Genomic DNA, 17003 nt, shown 5'->3' with positions numbered 1-17003 from the left:
GCCTTGTACTGACTGAAGTTAGAGAAACAGCTAGCTAGCTCATGTAGTCCTTACCTAGCTGCTGAGCATGTAGTCCTTACCTAGCTACTGAGCATGTAGTCTTAACTAGCTACTGAGCATGTAGTCTTACCTAGCTACTGAGCATGTAGTCCTTACCTAGCTACTGAGCATGTAGTCCTTACCTAGCTGCTGAGCATGTAGTCTTACCTAGCTACTGAGCATGTAGTCTTACCTAGCTGCTGAGCATGTAGTCCTTACCTAGCTACTGAGCATGTATTCTTAACTAGCTGCTGAGCATGTAGTCTTACCTAGCTACTGAGCATGTAGTCCTTACCTAGCTACTGAGCATGTAGTCCTTACCTAGCTGCTGAGCATGTAGTCTTACCTAGCTACTGAGCATGTAGTACTTACCTAGCGACTGAGCATGTAGTCTTACCTAGCTACTGAGCATGTAGTCCTTACCTAGCTACTGAGCATGTAGTCTTACCTAGCTACTGAGCATGTAGTTCTTACCTAGCTACTGAGCATGTAGTCTTACCTAGGTACTGAGCATGTAGTCCTACTGAGCATGTAGTCTTACCTAGCTACTGAGCATGTAGTCCTACTGAGCATGTAGTCTTACCTAGCTACTGAGCATGTAGTCTTACCTAGCTACTGAGCATGTAGTCTTACCTAGCTACTGAGCATGTAGTCTTACCTAGCTACTGAGCATGTAGTCTTACATAGCTACTGAGCATGTGCGACTCCCAACAAAGATGTTACAGCAGTGAGATGTCTCACTCTGTAGCTAAAACAGAGACCTGAACACAGGGTGAAAAGAGGAGCTGCAGCAATGTGCAGTACAACAAATATATGGTGTTTTTTGACAATTAAACCATGTAAACCTATTCTGGTACAACCTCTAAATACAATTATGAACCTGAAAATGAGCAGAATATGGGCGCTTTAAACTAGCCTGGTGAGACCGTCCTGATCTGGCGAGCTCCAGTTTTCCACTCGCAGATCAGTCTGGCATCTTGAGATAGAGAAAATTTGGAGCCGTTCGCCAAACGAACGGGCCAATCAGCGTTGGTTTTGAGGCGGGTTAGGTGGTGATAGACAGATGGTTTATCCAATCAGCTAACCAGTATTTTCAGACAGCGGTAGCCCTAATTCTGTTAGCCACTCGCTAATGCTTTTTTCTCTTGGATCCTTCTTTTGGAATATGGACCGGGAACCTGAAATGGGGCCTTTTATTCCTAAATTCTCGTTACACAAACGGTAAATCTCCTTTACCGACATGTTGCTAGCTTGCTGAGCTAACGGGCTATGCTTTGCCTGCAGCAGCAGCAGGGGTAGCCTGGCTTGTGGTTGTATTTTCATACGCTTCGTGGATCTGATTGGTTGATTTGGCCTGTCTATCACCAACATAGGTGATAGACAGATGGTTTATCCAATCAGATAACCAGTGTTTTCGCCCCTTCCCAAAAGTTCTCCAACGGAAAGTTCCCAGATGGATATGTCGAGCAAATGCGAAGCAATCCATCTGGCGGAGTCAGGTTAGCTTTAAACCATCCACCACATGAACTCTTAACAGAAGGCCTGGTGTAATTATCCACATTGATTTTGTCCATCTGTGCTGTCAGACAACACACAGATTTAGATACATATTGATTTTCTCCTAAAAGGATCTTGTGCCTAAAACAAAAATCCTTCTGTCCCCGTCCAACATAGAGTGTGTGTGTGTGTGTGTGTGTCCGTGTGTCTTCTGAAATTAGTAGCAAAGTGATTGTAAAAAACTGTAAATGTATAATATTTATTATTTCTGTATATGTTTCGTCTCCTGACCAAAGGTCCTTTTATTAATCATTGAAATGATTTATTAAACAAATATATCCCAACACAGTTTCAGTTTTCATGTTGTGATATTTTATTGAATCTATCAACAGATTCATTGATAACACAAACAGATTTAAACAATCTTAATGTCAATATATTTTATGGATCTGTTTGGTTTTTATGCAGTTTTTGAGCTTCTCTAATTTAGATTTATTCTCGCAGAGAAAAATAAACTTTATCAAATGATTTCTGCAGTTTTCAGACATTTAAAGAAGCACAAACAAGGAAGTAGACGGAGTTTGTTTGTGTAAATCCCAGAAAATGTCTGACAGTCAACAGTCACACATGGTAAACAAATAGCAGGAGAATAATGACATCATCATTCACTGGTTGGTCTCTGTGTGTGTGTGTGTCTCTGTGAGTGTGTGTGTGTGTGTGTGTGTGTGTGTGTGTGTGTGTGTGTGTGTGTGTGTGTGTGTGTGTGTGTGTGTGTGTGTGTGTGTGTGTGTGTGTGTGTGTGTTTGTGTCTGTGTGTGTGTGTGTGTTTGTCTCTGTGTGAGTGTGTGTGTGTGTGCCTCCTCTGACTCAATCAGTCAACTAATCCGTTGTTTTAGTTTGAGTTAACTCAGATTGATTTAGTCCGTTAGTCAGTTTTTATCCTTTATCCTAACATCTCTGGTAAACATGAGATTTAAAGTGGAGCTTTTGAGGAGAAACTCAGTTTTACAGACATTTATAAATCTGAATGTATTAATGTGATAAAGTTATTAAAACTCTGATAGTTAACAGATGAAAAGTAATCAAACTTCTTCTTTAAATGATCTGAGAGAATCTACTCGTCTCAGTTCTTGCAGCAGATTTACACAAAAGTATTTAGTGTATTAAACAACCCTTAAGAGAGCAGTATGTTGTTTAACCCTCCTGTTTCCTTGGGTCTAATCTGACCCAATTTCAAAGAGTTTCTATATCAGAAATTTGGGTTTCTTTCAACCAAATTGTCCAAAAGAATAACGTTGATGGTTCTTAACAAGTTAAATAAATAATCAGTTCAATACTTTCATTGAATTTGGGTGTTTTAGTCAAATTAATAGCATTTGAAGAAAAAACTATTGATAAAATAACTTTGAAAAAAGGAGACAAAAATGTCATAAAAAAGTGACAAAAACATCAGGGAAAGCCAAAAAAAGTGTCTATAGAAACGACCAAAATGTTGAAAAAGGTTTTTCATTTAAAACTATGACTCAGAAAAACAAAAAGTTGCAGGTCAATGGGAAGACAATCCAAGGCAAGTCAAGGCAGATTTATTTAAATTGTAGAGCACATTTCAGCAACAGCGCAATTCAAAGTGCTTTACATAAAACATTAAAGAGCAGTTAAAAACGATAAAAAAATATTTTTTTAATTAAAAATAGGCAGGACCATATTTCTTTACCATCTCATCCACCACGGGCCCCGCAGGAACATGTGACTTTGTACTCTGTTACCCATAACAAGAGTGAAAGTACTTCTCTTACAATATCGCCGTCGCTATAAGGCTTTGTTTAATCAATACAAGGGAAACTTTGCAAAATCCTAAACACTTCAAACTGTTTTCCTTTAGATTTTATCATAAAATCAATGTCACACCCGCGTTGGAGAAATTCTCAGAAATATGTACATTATCTGTTCAAAAATACCACTAGATAAAAGACAAGAGTCAAATTGACAGTGCAATATAAGAAGTTAACAATTACTTAAAGAAAGGCAGCTGAGAGTTGCAGCGGACCTGCAGTTTTCTGGGAGTTTGTTCCAGATATGTGGAGCATAAAAACTGAACGCTGCTTCCCCCTGTTTAGTTCTGACTCTGGGAACAACAAGTAGACCTGTCCCAGACCACCTGAGAGGTCTGGGGGGTTTATAGTGTACAAAAGCATGGACCAGTTTTTCCAAATCCTGCTGAGACATAAGTCCTTTAACCCTTGAGATATTCTTAAGGTGGTAATAGGCTGACTTTGTAATGGTCTTAATGTGGCTGTTAACATTCAGGTCTGGGTCCAGGACTACACCAAGATTTCTGGCTTTGTCTGTTGTTTTTAACATTGTCGTTTTTTAAGCTGACCGCTGACTTTTAATCGTTCCTCTTTTGCTCCAAAAGCAACCACCTTTATTTAGCCTTTATTTTTTCTTAAAAAATTAAAGCATTAAAGAACAATTAAAAACGATAAAAAAAAATAAGAAACAGGCAGGACCACATTTCTTTACCATCTCATCCACCACGAGAGTTAAACAACAACGGAGGAATGTGCTCCATCCTGTAGTTAATAAAACAGACCAGATCTTCTGGATCTCTCTAACTTAACCCCTCCACCACATGATCTCTCTCCGTCCTCCCTGAACATCACATAGAAATCTCAGCCCGACATATTTTGATTTCTGCAGTTTTAGCATCACCTGCTGACCCAATATTAAACAAAGGGAAGAGTTTCTCAGTGAAAGTGTCTCTGAGAGTGGAGATGTGAGTCTTGTCTTCAGAGTTGTAGAAGGACACCTCCCCCCCCTCATAGTCCAGCTGGACTCTGATCCTCTGGAGACTCTTCTTCACTGTGACACTCTTACCAGATCCATCAGTGTATTCTCCACTGCGATGTAATAAACACCAGGTTCCATATTCTGGTGAATGTATTCGCTCTCCCTTCCTGTCAGCTGACTCTTTAGTTAAACCCAGAACCCAATCAGGATAATCTCCCACCTCCACCTCCCAGCTGTGTTTCCCTGAGCTGAAACCCTCAGAGCCCAGAACAGAGGCATAGTAAGTGTGTCTCTCTGGATTGTCTGGAAGCTTCTGGTCTGTGTCTCCACGTCTCACACTGGTCAGATCATCAGACAGATAGAGATGGGGGTGTGTGGTGTTTGGGTCCAGAATGACGGGACTGAAGTGGACCTTGTCCTTCATCTTCTCCCAGACTCTGAAGGACAGGTTGCCCAGATGTTTGGCCACATCTGTCAGTGCTCCTGAGAGCAGCTGTGGATCTGACAGCGAGCACTGGACTCTGGCTCTGCTCTGAGAGGCTTTATAACTGCTGAGGAACGCACGCTGTCTTTCTGCAGGTCTGCTTCCACAGCAGAGATGCTGTCTGACAGAGAGGAGATCTGCTCCTGAATCCTCTTCATCTCTCTGCTGACGGATTCCCTCTCCTGGCTCTTCCTCCCTCAGAGCTGCCAGTCTGGACTCCTCTTCCTCTTTCAGGAACTGGTGCAGCTTGTTGAACTCGGCTCTGATCTGACTCTCTGTAGACAGCAGCTGATTCTTGGAGTGGTGAGTTATTTCATCGTATGTTTCCTCCACTCGTCTGTGTTTGTCCCTCTTGTCCTGCAGAGACTGTAAGTCAGATTCCAGCTGCTCCTTCAGATCTCTGACTGCTTGTTCTACAGGAACCACCGTGTGACCGTGGTGGAGAGGAAACTCACAGACAGGACACACAGCTTTATCTTCATCCTTACAGAACCAATAAGGGACTTCTGGATGTTTATCACACACCACCTCCTCTTTCTTCTTTTCTTTTCCCGTCTCAGATGATCCAGATTTCTGTCTCCCCGCAAAGTTGTCAGCCAGTTCCTTCAGTGCAAAGTTCACTTCTGGTTCATCCATTAAGGACTTTCTTTTACAAATGGGACAGTTTTTGTTGTTAGCTTGTTCCCAGAATGTGTGCAGGCAGCTTGAACAGAAGCTGTGGTTGCAGCTCAGAGACACAGGATCTGTGAAAGTCTCTGAACACACATGGCAGTTCAGGAAACTTTCAAAAAGAGCAGTTTTCTCAGCCATCTGTCTTCGTATCTAAATGTCTCTCAAAAGCAGGACTCACCGAGTTACTGTCCCTTCTCTTGACTGCTTCAAATCTTCCAAAATCTTCTTCCTCCTGCAGTTGTGTGTGTGTGTGTTTTCCAGCAGAGATCTTACAACCTGTTATGGCGTCTCAGCTCCGTTCATTAATGTAGAAATCAGCTTTAAGTTTCACTTTCCATCCTTTAAAGTACACAGCTGACATTCTGCTTTCTCACCAGCAGGTGGTGCTTTATCTGTTTTAGATGATCATCCCATGTCACCACCAGGGGGCAGTGTTGTTATTACACAGCGGTATTTACCTTTGTCTGTCTCTTCTTCTTCCTCTTCTTCCTCCATCAACCCCACCCAAACAGGAAGTAGAGCCGACAACCTTTTTTATTAACAGTTTTACAAATGTACATTCATTTGGTCGAATACCTTCAATAATCGAAATACATTGAAATTGTCAATATAAGTTCATTTGTACTTTTACCTTTTTTTCTTACTTGCATTCATTTATTTAGCCTATTCCTACTTATTTACTTATTTTTCATAAGCTTTGATAAGGAGGTTGCAATCTTAATCTCGTTGTACTTGTACAATGACAATGAAGTCATATATTTTATCTTCTGTTCTAATTTGGAAATCATGTTTTTTTGACTAAGCGAAGACGAGCGTTTTTATTTTGAAAATCTACACCGGATGTGGTTTTACGTACACTATCTGCCTTGATGGAGCTAGTAGGAAAAGACGTAGCTAGTAACGGTCAATATAATACATGAATCATAAACAAACGCGTCAAACTACAGGCTGAATACACCGTGTTATTAAATATCCTCTATCTATCTTCATTCTGATTTAAACTAAGCGACTAAACGAAGACGAGCGTTTTCTTTTATTTTGAAAGGCCGCACCGGATGTGGTGCGATGTGTAATATCTGACTTGACGGCGCTGGAAGGAAAAGGCGTAGCTAGTAAACACACAGCGGACATTTAAACACCGTCTTATTACATCTTTTCTCCGGTTCTTACAGAGTCGGCCGGTGTCGTATGTTTCGCTGTAACCGTGCGTGGTTGTCACAGTGACTGTCAGCGTCCCAAAAAATAAAAAATAGACTGAAGAAGAAGAGAGAAGCTAGCTAGCATAGCCACCTAGCCGCCGCCCCGCAGCTAGCTTTAGCATTAGCATCAGACGACAAAGATGATAGCGCTAATTAACAAACTGCTGGACTGGTTCAAGGCGCTCTTCTGGAAAGAAGAGATGGAGCTGACCCTGGTGGGGCTGCAGTACTCGGGGAAAACCACCTTCGTCAACGTGATAGCGGTAAGTCAGTGTTTTAATGGATGCTAACGGGACGTGCTAACGTCAGCTGTCAGTTAGCATCCGGCTGCATCCATTGTTATCCTGCAGCGGTGAGGTCAGCGCGAGACGGTGTATGGATCAGATGATCAGAGAGGCAGTTATTGCCAGTAGTAGTAGTAGTAGTAGTAGTAGTATATATATACATATTAGTAGTAGTTATTGGGAACGTGCCTTGGTTGATGGTGCATACATACAAACAACAATATTATAAAATAAACACCATAAATACAGAAACAAATAACACATAAATACACATCTGTGTTACTGAGAGAAGATGAGTTTACCGTTAGACACACACAGAGAGACACACACATACACACACACACACACACACAGAGACATACACACGTACACACATACAGACACGGGCACAGACACACACACACACACCCACACACACACACAGAGACATACACACGTACACACAGACACACACACAGCCACACACACAGATACACAGCCACACACACACAGACACACACACACACAGAGACACACACAGACACGCACATAAAATCTGTGTTATTGATGTCACTGAGAGAAGATGATGATGATTACTGTTAAACATTAAACCTAATGTGGCTTTGCCAGGAAACTAGAAACATACAGTATTTAGATTGCATTTAACTTTATTGATCCATTATGTGCTACAGCAGCAAAATATCAGACACACACACACACAAACACACAGACACACAGAATATACAAGACATAATAAACAGGAGTCAAAGAGCAGTAAAAACAAAGCATAAAAATGAAATTAGCTTGTTTAAAGTTTTGGATATTGAAAGAATCTACTTCACAAACACACACACACACACACACACACAGCCACACCCACAGATGCACACACACACACACACACACACACAACTATTAAAAAAACAAGATACAAAGTGAATAGATGTGTTGCCAGTATAAGTAGTAGTTACTAGGAACTTGCCTTGGTTGCTAGTAGATAACTTTATTGTCCCTGTGGGGCAGTGGGGTTTGCAGCACGACATCAGACACTACACTATACAGCCCTGGGTATGACCAGGCCAGCTGGACATCCAGCTTATTGACTGACTTATGGCTTGTGGTACAAAAGAGAATTTGGATCTGTTCTTGGTCAGAAACGAGGCCTAGATGGCAGTAGTTTAATAGGGGGGGGTGTGTGTAGTCAGATTACAATGTTATTGGCCTTCCTCACCAGTCTGCCTTTGTAAATGAGTCCAGTGCTCGGTAATGTTATCCCAAGTAACTAGCAAGCACACATATAAACACACACAATCAATAATAGGGTTGGGCATCGTTTGGATTTTGACAATTCTGATTCTTCCTTTCGATTCTGATTCTTTGAGCGGTGGAGTTGAAACGGGTCACATGCTTATTTCACAAATAAGAAATGTCCAAATTAAAAATTATTTTGATTCAATGGTGGGTTGCAGTTTGATGGGGCTTTTTTTTCAACGTAAAATAAAGCCCCACTAGAGCACCGCTTACTGTGCTCCATTGCTGCAACACAACAAGCGCCTGGTCGCTACGGAAACCCAAAACGTGCGCATGTTAAATTTGAAACCCGTGATCGGATTTAAAAAACCAAATCCTCCAAACGGTTCCAATAAAGTCCTAAGCAATAATATAAAATAAACAAATACAGAAACATTCGGCCTCCTTTCTCTGATGCTGCACGGCTGTTTTGTTTGTATATTAATGTTTCTGTTTTGGTATTTATTGTTTGTTCTTATTAATGTTCAATATGTTTGTGTATGCACCAAAACACCACGGCAAAGTGCACGTAAGTGTAACTTACTGCATCAATAAATGCTTTTCTGTTTCTGAAATAACACAAACTTATAACTATTTAACATTCACAAAGAAAGAAGGCAAAAGTTTCAGGAGCAACAGAATGAGGCAGAGGACAGGTTGTATAAAGTAGTGACTAGAAGTCACATCTGTGTTGGTGTTAATGTAGTCTCGCATTGCCAGACCTTCCTCCTCCACAGCGCTGCAGAGGAAGGTCTGGCTAGTCCACACAGCATTCCTGGATGGGAGAACAACGTGCTCTGGTTTATTGGCATTTCTTTAAACCAATCACAATCATCGTGGGCGGGGCTAAGCTCCAGACGGAGCCACGGTGCCTCTGCTAAAGAGTCTCAGGAAGGAACTGGTTTTGGTGGAACATGTGGACGTTCAAAAGTATCTTTAGTCATGCAACAGAAAACTCAGATTGGACAGATAGTCTAGCTAGCTGTCTGGATTTACCCTGCAGAGATCTGAGGAGCAGTTAACCATAGTCCTCACACATCCACCGGAGGTTAGAACCCCAACACAAAGACAGAGGAAGGGGACGGAGCTATCGTCGTCAATATAGACCATAGTCAATGAGAGAAATATTAAATATCTGCTTTTAAGTAAGCACAGTTGCTTTCACATCTGCACCGGTGGATGTTTTAGCCTTTGCTATAAATGCAGATGTTTTGTTGTTAATCTATTTTAATTCCACATTGGGGGAATTCACATTGTTGCAGCAGCAGCAAGATGTAGAGGGAAAGAGTATAGAAACCAATCTAGATATGAACAAACAATACATAAAGTAAAGAGAATAACTAGTTGTAAAGTCAATAGACAGTTGTATTTAAACCGTTGTATAAAGTGTACTGCAGAGACATTATTATTGCAGTTATCAGTAAAAGGCCTCCTGTACTTTTTAATTTGGGCTCCCATGTTAACAGGTTAGAGCGTGCACACTGCCTGCTCGAGCGAAAACGCCTGCATGCTAGAAATAGAACCGACGCCTATTTTTCACGCCAGCGTGTTGGAAGCATTTCCAGGCATCATAGAATATGAAAAGATGTTTATATGTCATTTAGACACAAATACATATTAATAAATGACATGTTGATGTTCTAAAGTCTCGAGGTTTTGACATAAATGTAATTTTAAATATGTCACCTGTCAATCCAGAAGGAAATATTCTGGAGCCTATTCTGCCGTCAATACTGCCGACGTTGTCTCTGCTGTAATCAGATCAGAATGTATTTATGTTTTATGGGAAACATCCATGTGTCCAGACAAGGCTAGCAGCAGCAGCAGCAGCGCCGCATCAGACACCTTTCTGGTGGTAAAGAGAGAAAACACCACGCTACATAAACGCCACGCTCACGCCACACAGCCCGTGTGCAGGAGGATATTGAACCCGGCCGGAGGTCGTTAGGTAGTGACCTCGTCTGTCCGGTCACATCAGCCTCTTGTGTACAGAATAGATTTTTGGGGGGGTTTAGTAATAACTACAGCACCATTAAAACAGAGTTCATAAAGTACTTTGACAGAGAAACATAAAGTCAATAAAACAATAAAGACGAGAAGACAAAAACTGATCATATAAAATACACAAATATATCAATTTGGTTTTTTGGTTTATATTGAGGCTAGTTTTTCCTATAATAACGTGTGTGTGTGTGTGTGTGTGTGTGTGTGTCAGTCTGGCCAGTTCAGTGAAGACATGATTCCTACGGTCGGATTCAACATGAGGAAGATCACTAAGGGAAACGTCACCATCAAGGTTAGTACTCATCGTACACCTCTCTCTGTCTGTCTCTCTCTGTCTGTCTCTCTCTCTCCCTGTCTCTCTCTCTCTCTCTCCCTCCCTCTCCCTCCCCCTCCCTATCTCCTGCATTAACCAGTCCTGAGTGCGGTCTCTAACTGTCCCTGTGTCTCCAGTTGTGGGACATCGGCGGCCAGCCTCGGTTCAGGAGCATGTGGGAGCGTTACTGTCGAGGAGTCAGCGCTATCGTGTAAGTCCTGGTTCCCTAAACTCTGGTTACCGTCCCCTAAACAGGTCACTGGGATGTCTCAGCTGGGTCCAAACATGACAGTACTTAATGACACAGGTGTGTGTGTGTGTGTGTGTGTGTGTGTGTGTGTGTGTGTGTGTGTGTGTGTGTGTGTGTGTGTGTGTGTGTGTGTGTGTGTGTGTGTGTGTGTGTGTGTGTGTGTGTGTGTGTGTGTGTGTGTGTGTGTGTGTGTGTGTGAGAGATATTTCAGGGCTCCAGACTACTTTTTTTTTTTTTTTTTTTTTTACTAGGAGCACTGTAGCTCCTAACTGAAATCTTTTAGGGGCGCAGGCAGAAAATTTAGGGATGCACACCTGAAATTGACCTGCAACACAATTTTTCACATTTCCCCCATTTTAACTGTGTTGCTGATAAATGGTAATACATACAGAAACTACAAACTGCTGTCAGTTTGTAGTTCACAGTCACATTATAACTGAATGGTGCTTCACAAATAATAATAATAATAATAAATTGCACATTCAGAAATGTAAACAAAGTATTATTATTGTCAGTGTACTGTATCAATGCCTCTGCCTCATACAGGCTCTCCCTCTCTCTGAAATAGCAGTCTCACGCTGTGTGTGTGTGTGTGTGTGCGTGTGTGTGCGTGTGTGTGTGTGCTGCGTGCGCGCATGTGTGCGCGTGTGTGTGGCTGTTTCTTGAAAGAAAAGAGCAGGAAATCTTCCATATTTTGAGAGCATTTACTGCCATTTCTGTATGAAAAATAATCCACACATTAATCAGCATTTTTCTGATTTAGTGCTAAAAAGACAGAAGCTGAGTCAGCTATAGTTCTGGTGATGAATCCCTTCTGAATGACCTTCTTACTGCTACACACAGATGATTTGACGGTGTTGTCTTCCTGTTGTAGCTACATGGTGGACGCAGCGGACCCAGAGAAGATCGAAGCCTCCAAGAACGAACTCCACAACCTGCTGGACAAACCGCAGCTGCAGGGGATTCCTGTAAGAACAGAACCAGAACCTGCTCAGGCTTCATTTACACTGCTACGTTTCCCTCTGTCATTACCCCTCCTCTGGTGTTACCCCCCTCCCATTCCCCCCTGCTCTGGCGTTTCCCCCTCTCATTCCCCCTGCTCTGGTCGTACAGTACGGAGCGCTCACACTAGTCAAAAGAACAGGACTTTGGGATCAAATGTGTGTCCTGACTGAGGCAGTTGTGAAATCCCCCTTCCACTTCCCTTTTTGTTTTAAGACAGATATCTATCGGAGCCACCTGAGGTGCACAGAGTGACTCAGTACATTAGGAATGAATTAGCTGCACCAGACTCAACAGTTAGACCTGAACTGAACTGAGCAAACCAAAGTCTGACTAAACCCTCGACCGAACCCGACACTGGACCCGATAACACGAGCAGAACACCAGCTCTTTTTACTTTAGCTGACATCTCTTATAAACAAGGAAGGAAATGTTTGTGTGTGTCTGATGATTTTATGGTTTAGTGACCTCAGCACTTTGTACCTTCCTCTATGATTCAGCCACAAAGCTTAGATTCCCTCCGACTGATGAAATGTTTAAATCTAACATATCGTCGCTGTCGGGGGCAGAAACCTCATTTCTTTTTAATTTCTTTTAATAAAGCAATGCTGTTGGTCACTGCAGAAAGACACAACAACAAAAACCTAAACACTGAACCCTGCCGATAGTTTCTTCTACAGATAAAAACATGAGATGACCGCAAAGTGTTAGGGTCCTATTTTAACCATCTGAGGTCACGGTGTGGAGCGCCTGGTGCAGGTGTGTTTAGGGCGCCTGGTTCTAAAGGGTTGTCCTTAGTGTCTTCATTAATCAGAGGTGTGTTTTGGGGCGTAACATGCAATCAACCAATCAGAGATCATCTCCCATTCATCAACCAATCAGAGATCATCTCCCATTCCCTTTAAAAGCCAGACGATGTTTGGACCTTGGAGCATTGCTGTTATGATGGAGGATTTACACCCTAATATTTTTATTAGTAATTGTGTGTGTGTGTTACAAGCATAGTGTGCACGTGCTGTGCACGAGCCTAGGAGCATTTTACTAATGCTCTGTTAAAATAACAATGAAATGCTGCGTTATTGACTTTAGACCAGGTTTTTGTTGGTCAACACACCTCCCTGTAAGACTAGCACGCCCAGAATGCACCTGAACACACCTCCCTGTAAGACCAGCACGCCCAGAATGCACCTGAACACACCTCCCTGTAAGACTAGCACGCCCAGAATGCACCTGAACACACCTCCCTGTAAGACTAGCACGCCCAGAATGCACCTGAACACACCTCCCTGTAAGACTAGCACGCCCAGAATGCACCTGAACACACCTCCCTGTAAGACCAGCCCACGCCCAGAATGCACCTGAACACACCTCCCTGTAAGACCAGCCCCCCGCAGAATGCACCTGAACACACCTCCCTGTAAGACTAGCGCCCAGAATGCACCTGAACACACCTCCCTGTAAGACTAGCACGCCCAGAATGCACCTGAACACACCTCCCTGTAAGACCGCCAGCCCCAGAATGCACCTGAACACACCTCCCTGTAAGACCAGCACGCCCAGAATGCACCTTAACACACCTCCCTGTAAGACCAGCGCCCCCAGAATGCACCTGAACACACCTCCCTGTAAGACTAGCCGCCCAGAATGCACCTGAACACACCTCCCTGTAAGACTCAGCGCCAGAATGGCACCTGAACACACCTCCCTGTAAGACCAGCACGCCCAGAATGCACCTGAACACACCTCCCTGTAAGACCAACTCGCCCCAGAATGCACCTGAACACACCTCCCTGTAAGACCAGCACGCCCAGAATGCACCTGAACACACCTCCCTGTAAGACCAGCACGCCAGAATGCACCTGAACACACCTCCCTGTAAGACCAGCACACCCAGAATGCACCTGAACACACCTCCCTGTAAGACCAGCACACCCAGAATGCACCGGGTGCTGGGCGGGAAACTGACAACTGCGTCAGGCTTAAACTAGCAAAGATACTTGGGTCGGGCTTTGCGCCGCACAGCGCCGGGTGCAGGATAGGACCCTCAGACTGTTTTTATATTCTCTGATGTTTGTTTTCTTCTGTGTGTCTACAGGTTTTGGTTCTGGGCAACAAGAGGGACCTACAAGGAGCTCTGGATGAGAAGGAGCTCATAGAGAGGATGTAAGTGTCACGTATGAGTCACACCGCATGTTGTCTGATCAGTGTGAAGAGTAAAACGCAGCGTGGAGTCGTGATGAACTGAATAGATATGAGCCACATTTGTTTGTTTTATTTCTTTATTGTTTGCACACATTCATATGAAAAAATATATCGATACAAAATAAATAGCAACATCTTTCACATAGTGTGTGTGTGTGTGTGTGTGTGTGTGTGTGTGTGTGTGTGTGTTTTAGTTACAGACACACAGAGAGAAACACGCACACAGGCTCTGCTATGAAACGCTAGAACGACGCAGACACACCAGCACAAACATTAAAGTACCAAAAGTCAAAGTCCTCATTCTGCAGAAAAATCTGAACGACTAAAGAAAGGAAGCCCTTTAAATATGTGTATAATTCATTGTGCAGGTTGGATCTGCTACATGGAGGTTGTTATTATAAGTTATATGTCCAAAAGATGTTTGGCACTTTGCCAGAGCTACAGAGAATGTAAGTTACAGTTTGGACTTCATCTGTAGATACACAGGGAGAACAAAGGGTTTAGCAACATCTGCCAATCTACAGATTATCGTTGCTGCATGAATCTATTTCTGGGATCTGACTGTTTGCACTTGAAGTGATTGTGGTTGCATGTTTTTTTTTTTTTTTTTAAACAGGAACCTGTCGGCCATCCAGGACAGAGAGATCTGCTGTTACTCCATCTCCTGCAAGGAGAAAGACAACATCGGTACTACACACACACACACACACACACAGACAGACAGACAGACAGACAGACAGACAGACACATCTGGACAGACACACAGAAATACACACCGGCTCTGCTATGAAACGCTAGAATGGCGCAGACACCCAACCTTTAATCAGCCTTTAGTTCACCTTTTCTTTCCCTCTGTGTGTATGTCTGTGTGTCTCTCCACTCTCTCTCTTTCTCTGCTGATGTCCTGTCTGTCTCTCTCTGCAGACATCACTCTCCAGTGGTTGATCCAGCACTCCCGGACTAAGAGGAGTTCCTGAGAACAGGCCACGCCCCCAACAGAACAGGCCACGCCCACCTGTCCTCTCTCTCTCTTCTCACACAGACACACACACACACACACACACACACAGTTGTTCTTTGATCAAACCCCCTCCTCCTTCCTTCCATCTACCCCATGCTTGTATTAAAGCCCCTGTTACTCCCACCCTGACACGTCAGGATGCACTGATATCAAAACCGGGATGCCCAGATGCAGGTAGAACATGTCAGAAACCCCAAAAACCAAAGCCTCCTGATCGGTTTCCTCGCGTAGACAAACATCACTTCTTGTCACGGTTTTAAAATGATGACTTACCGGGAATCAGGGACGCAACTACTACGACTTATTTTCTGCATTAATCGACTGAATAGAAAGATGTCGTAAAAGCCCAAGATGACCCCTTTAAATGTCTCGTTTTGTCCACAAGTCAAAGCTGTTCAGTTCCCTGTCCCAGAGGAGAGAAGACACTAGAACATATTCACATTTAACAAGCTGACATCACACAAGTTTTACTGTTATTTCATAAAAAATCACTTCAAACCGATTATCAAATTAAATTGACAACAAATTAATTAATCTTTGCAGCTTTTCCTGGAATATATCACATACTACACACACAGAGAGACACACACACACACAGACACACACACACACACAGGCACACAGGCACACACACACAGACAGAGAGACACACCCACATATCTGGGATTCCTCCCCATATATAGAATGTGATTTTAAACCCACAGAACTGCTGATTAATCAGACCTGTGTCTTCATTCTGATGTTTTTGTGATATCTATTAGTTCATGTGGCAGAGCAGCATCCTCTCTTCCGAGTCTCTGAGGTGTCGGGAGTGTTGCCGCTGTAGTTTGACACTTAATTCAAAGCATTAATGAGATTTTAGAGAAGTGTTTGTGCTTCTGCTCATCCAGCAGTATTTAGGACACGAGTGGACGCCAGCTAGCAGGTCTTATTCCTGGGAAACCGAAGCCAAATTTAACAAGAATTCCCAGGAAATACTTTTGATCTCAACATCCAACCGTAGTTAGGTCATGTAACGGACAGCTGAAGGGGTTTCACAGTCTACGCTACAGACGTCTACAGCTTTATTCCTACCGTAGTGAACGGGTCAGGTACCTCAAACACAACACGAGCACAAGCATTAATTACAGGCAGACAGAACCAAATCTGCAGAGGGTTTTCTTACCGTTTTCCTCGGTGATCCAGAATGAAAATCTGTGGGATTTAGTGGACGGTCCAGACTGATCTCATGAAATGGCGTATATATGACATGCCAATTTGTATGCTATTATTGGCGTGTTATCAAGCCGCATACTCGCTTTTTAGCGTGTTTATTCAACGCCGTTTGGCCTCCGTTGACTTACATTGACACCGTAGCGAGTAGTATGGAAGTGGAGGTTGGGTCAGACACAGGACTGTCACCCAGGAGACCGGGGATCAGGTCCCACATGTCACATTTCCTAAACCCAAACCGTAGCTTTCTTCTCGCGATAACACGCCAAGTGGCGTGTATGTATGTGTACGTCTGCTGTATCCAGCGTAGACATCCACGCAGATAGCTCAACATGCATACAGATAACACACCACTTGGCTTCAGAAAGTGCGTGTATGTTTAGGCGAAGTCATGATGTCACGTTGACCAGTCTTAGGTTTTATTTTAAGTTGTCTAAAATCTGTGTCCGCGGACTGTGTGTGACCCTGATTATTAGGGAATATTTCCCGGCTAGAAAACAGTCGACATTAAGGTCTGTAGATGATCTAAAAACCTAAACTGTCTTCAAGGATGAATACTACAAGAAGGAAGAGAGAAAACCTGTTCAGGTGATCTGGGTCAACTGGCTTTTAGTGTTAAATCCGGGCAACAGAAAAGTGGAATCAGTGCATCTTTACACATCCACACAACAGCCTCTGGATGCTCTCTCTCCTGGCAGTCAAACTATCTGCCCCTCTGGCTCTCAATCAGCAACATAGCCTGTAAAAAAATAATGGACTAATGGA

General features: G+C 43.1%; 1 protein-coding gene and 1 pseudogene across 1 annotated transcript; one reads left to right on the top strand and one right to left on the bottom strand.

Annotated features, from left to right (window-relative positions):
* Window positions 1-3118: 3118 nt before the first annotated feature.
* LOC120558425 lies at window positions 3119-5821 on the bottom strand (annotated as a pseudogene).
* Window positions 5822-6542: 721 nt separating this feature from the next.
* LOC120559188 (ADP-ribosylation factor-like protein 8A) lies at window positions 6543-15968 on the top strand. Its single transcript, XM_039800728.1, has 7 exons — window positions 6543-6944; window positions 10450-10530; window positions 10689-10762; window positions 11676-11769; window positions 13899-13966; window positions 14622-14692; window positions 14930-15968. The coding sequence occupies exons 1-7, from the start codon at window positions 6822-6824 to the stop codon at window positions 14980-14982; spliced, it is 564 nt and encodes a 187-aa protein (XP_039656662.1). The 5' UTR covers window positions 6543-6821; the 3' UTR covers window positions 14983-15968.
* Window positions 15969-17003: the final 1035 nt, after the last annotated feature.

Source organism: Perca fluviatilis, chromosome 5 (assembly GCF_010015445.1).
Source record: "Perca fluviatilis chromosome 5, GENO_Pfluv_1.0, whole genome shotgun sequence".
NCBI classification, from domain to species: domain Eukaryota; kingdom Metazoa; phylum Chordata; class Actinopteri; order Perciformes; family Percidae; genus Perca; species Perca fluviatilis.
The sequence above is the reverse complement of the archived record's forward strand: the minus strand, read 5'-3'. Positions and strand labels throughout refer to the sequence as shown.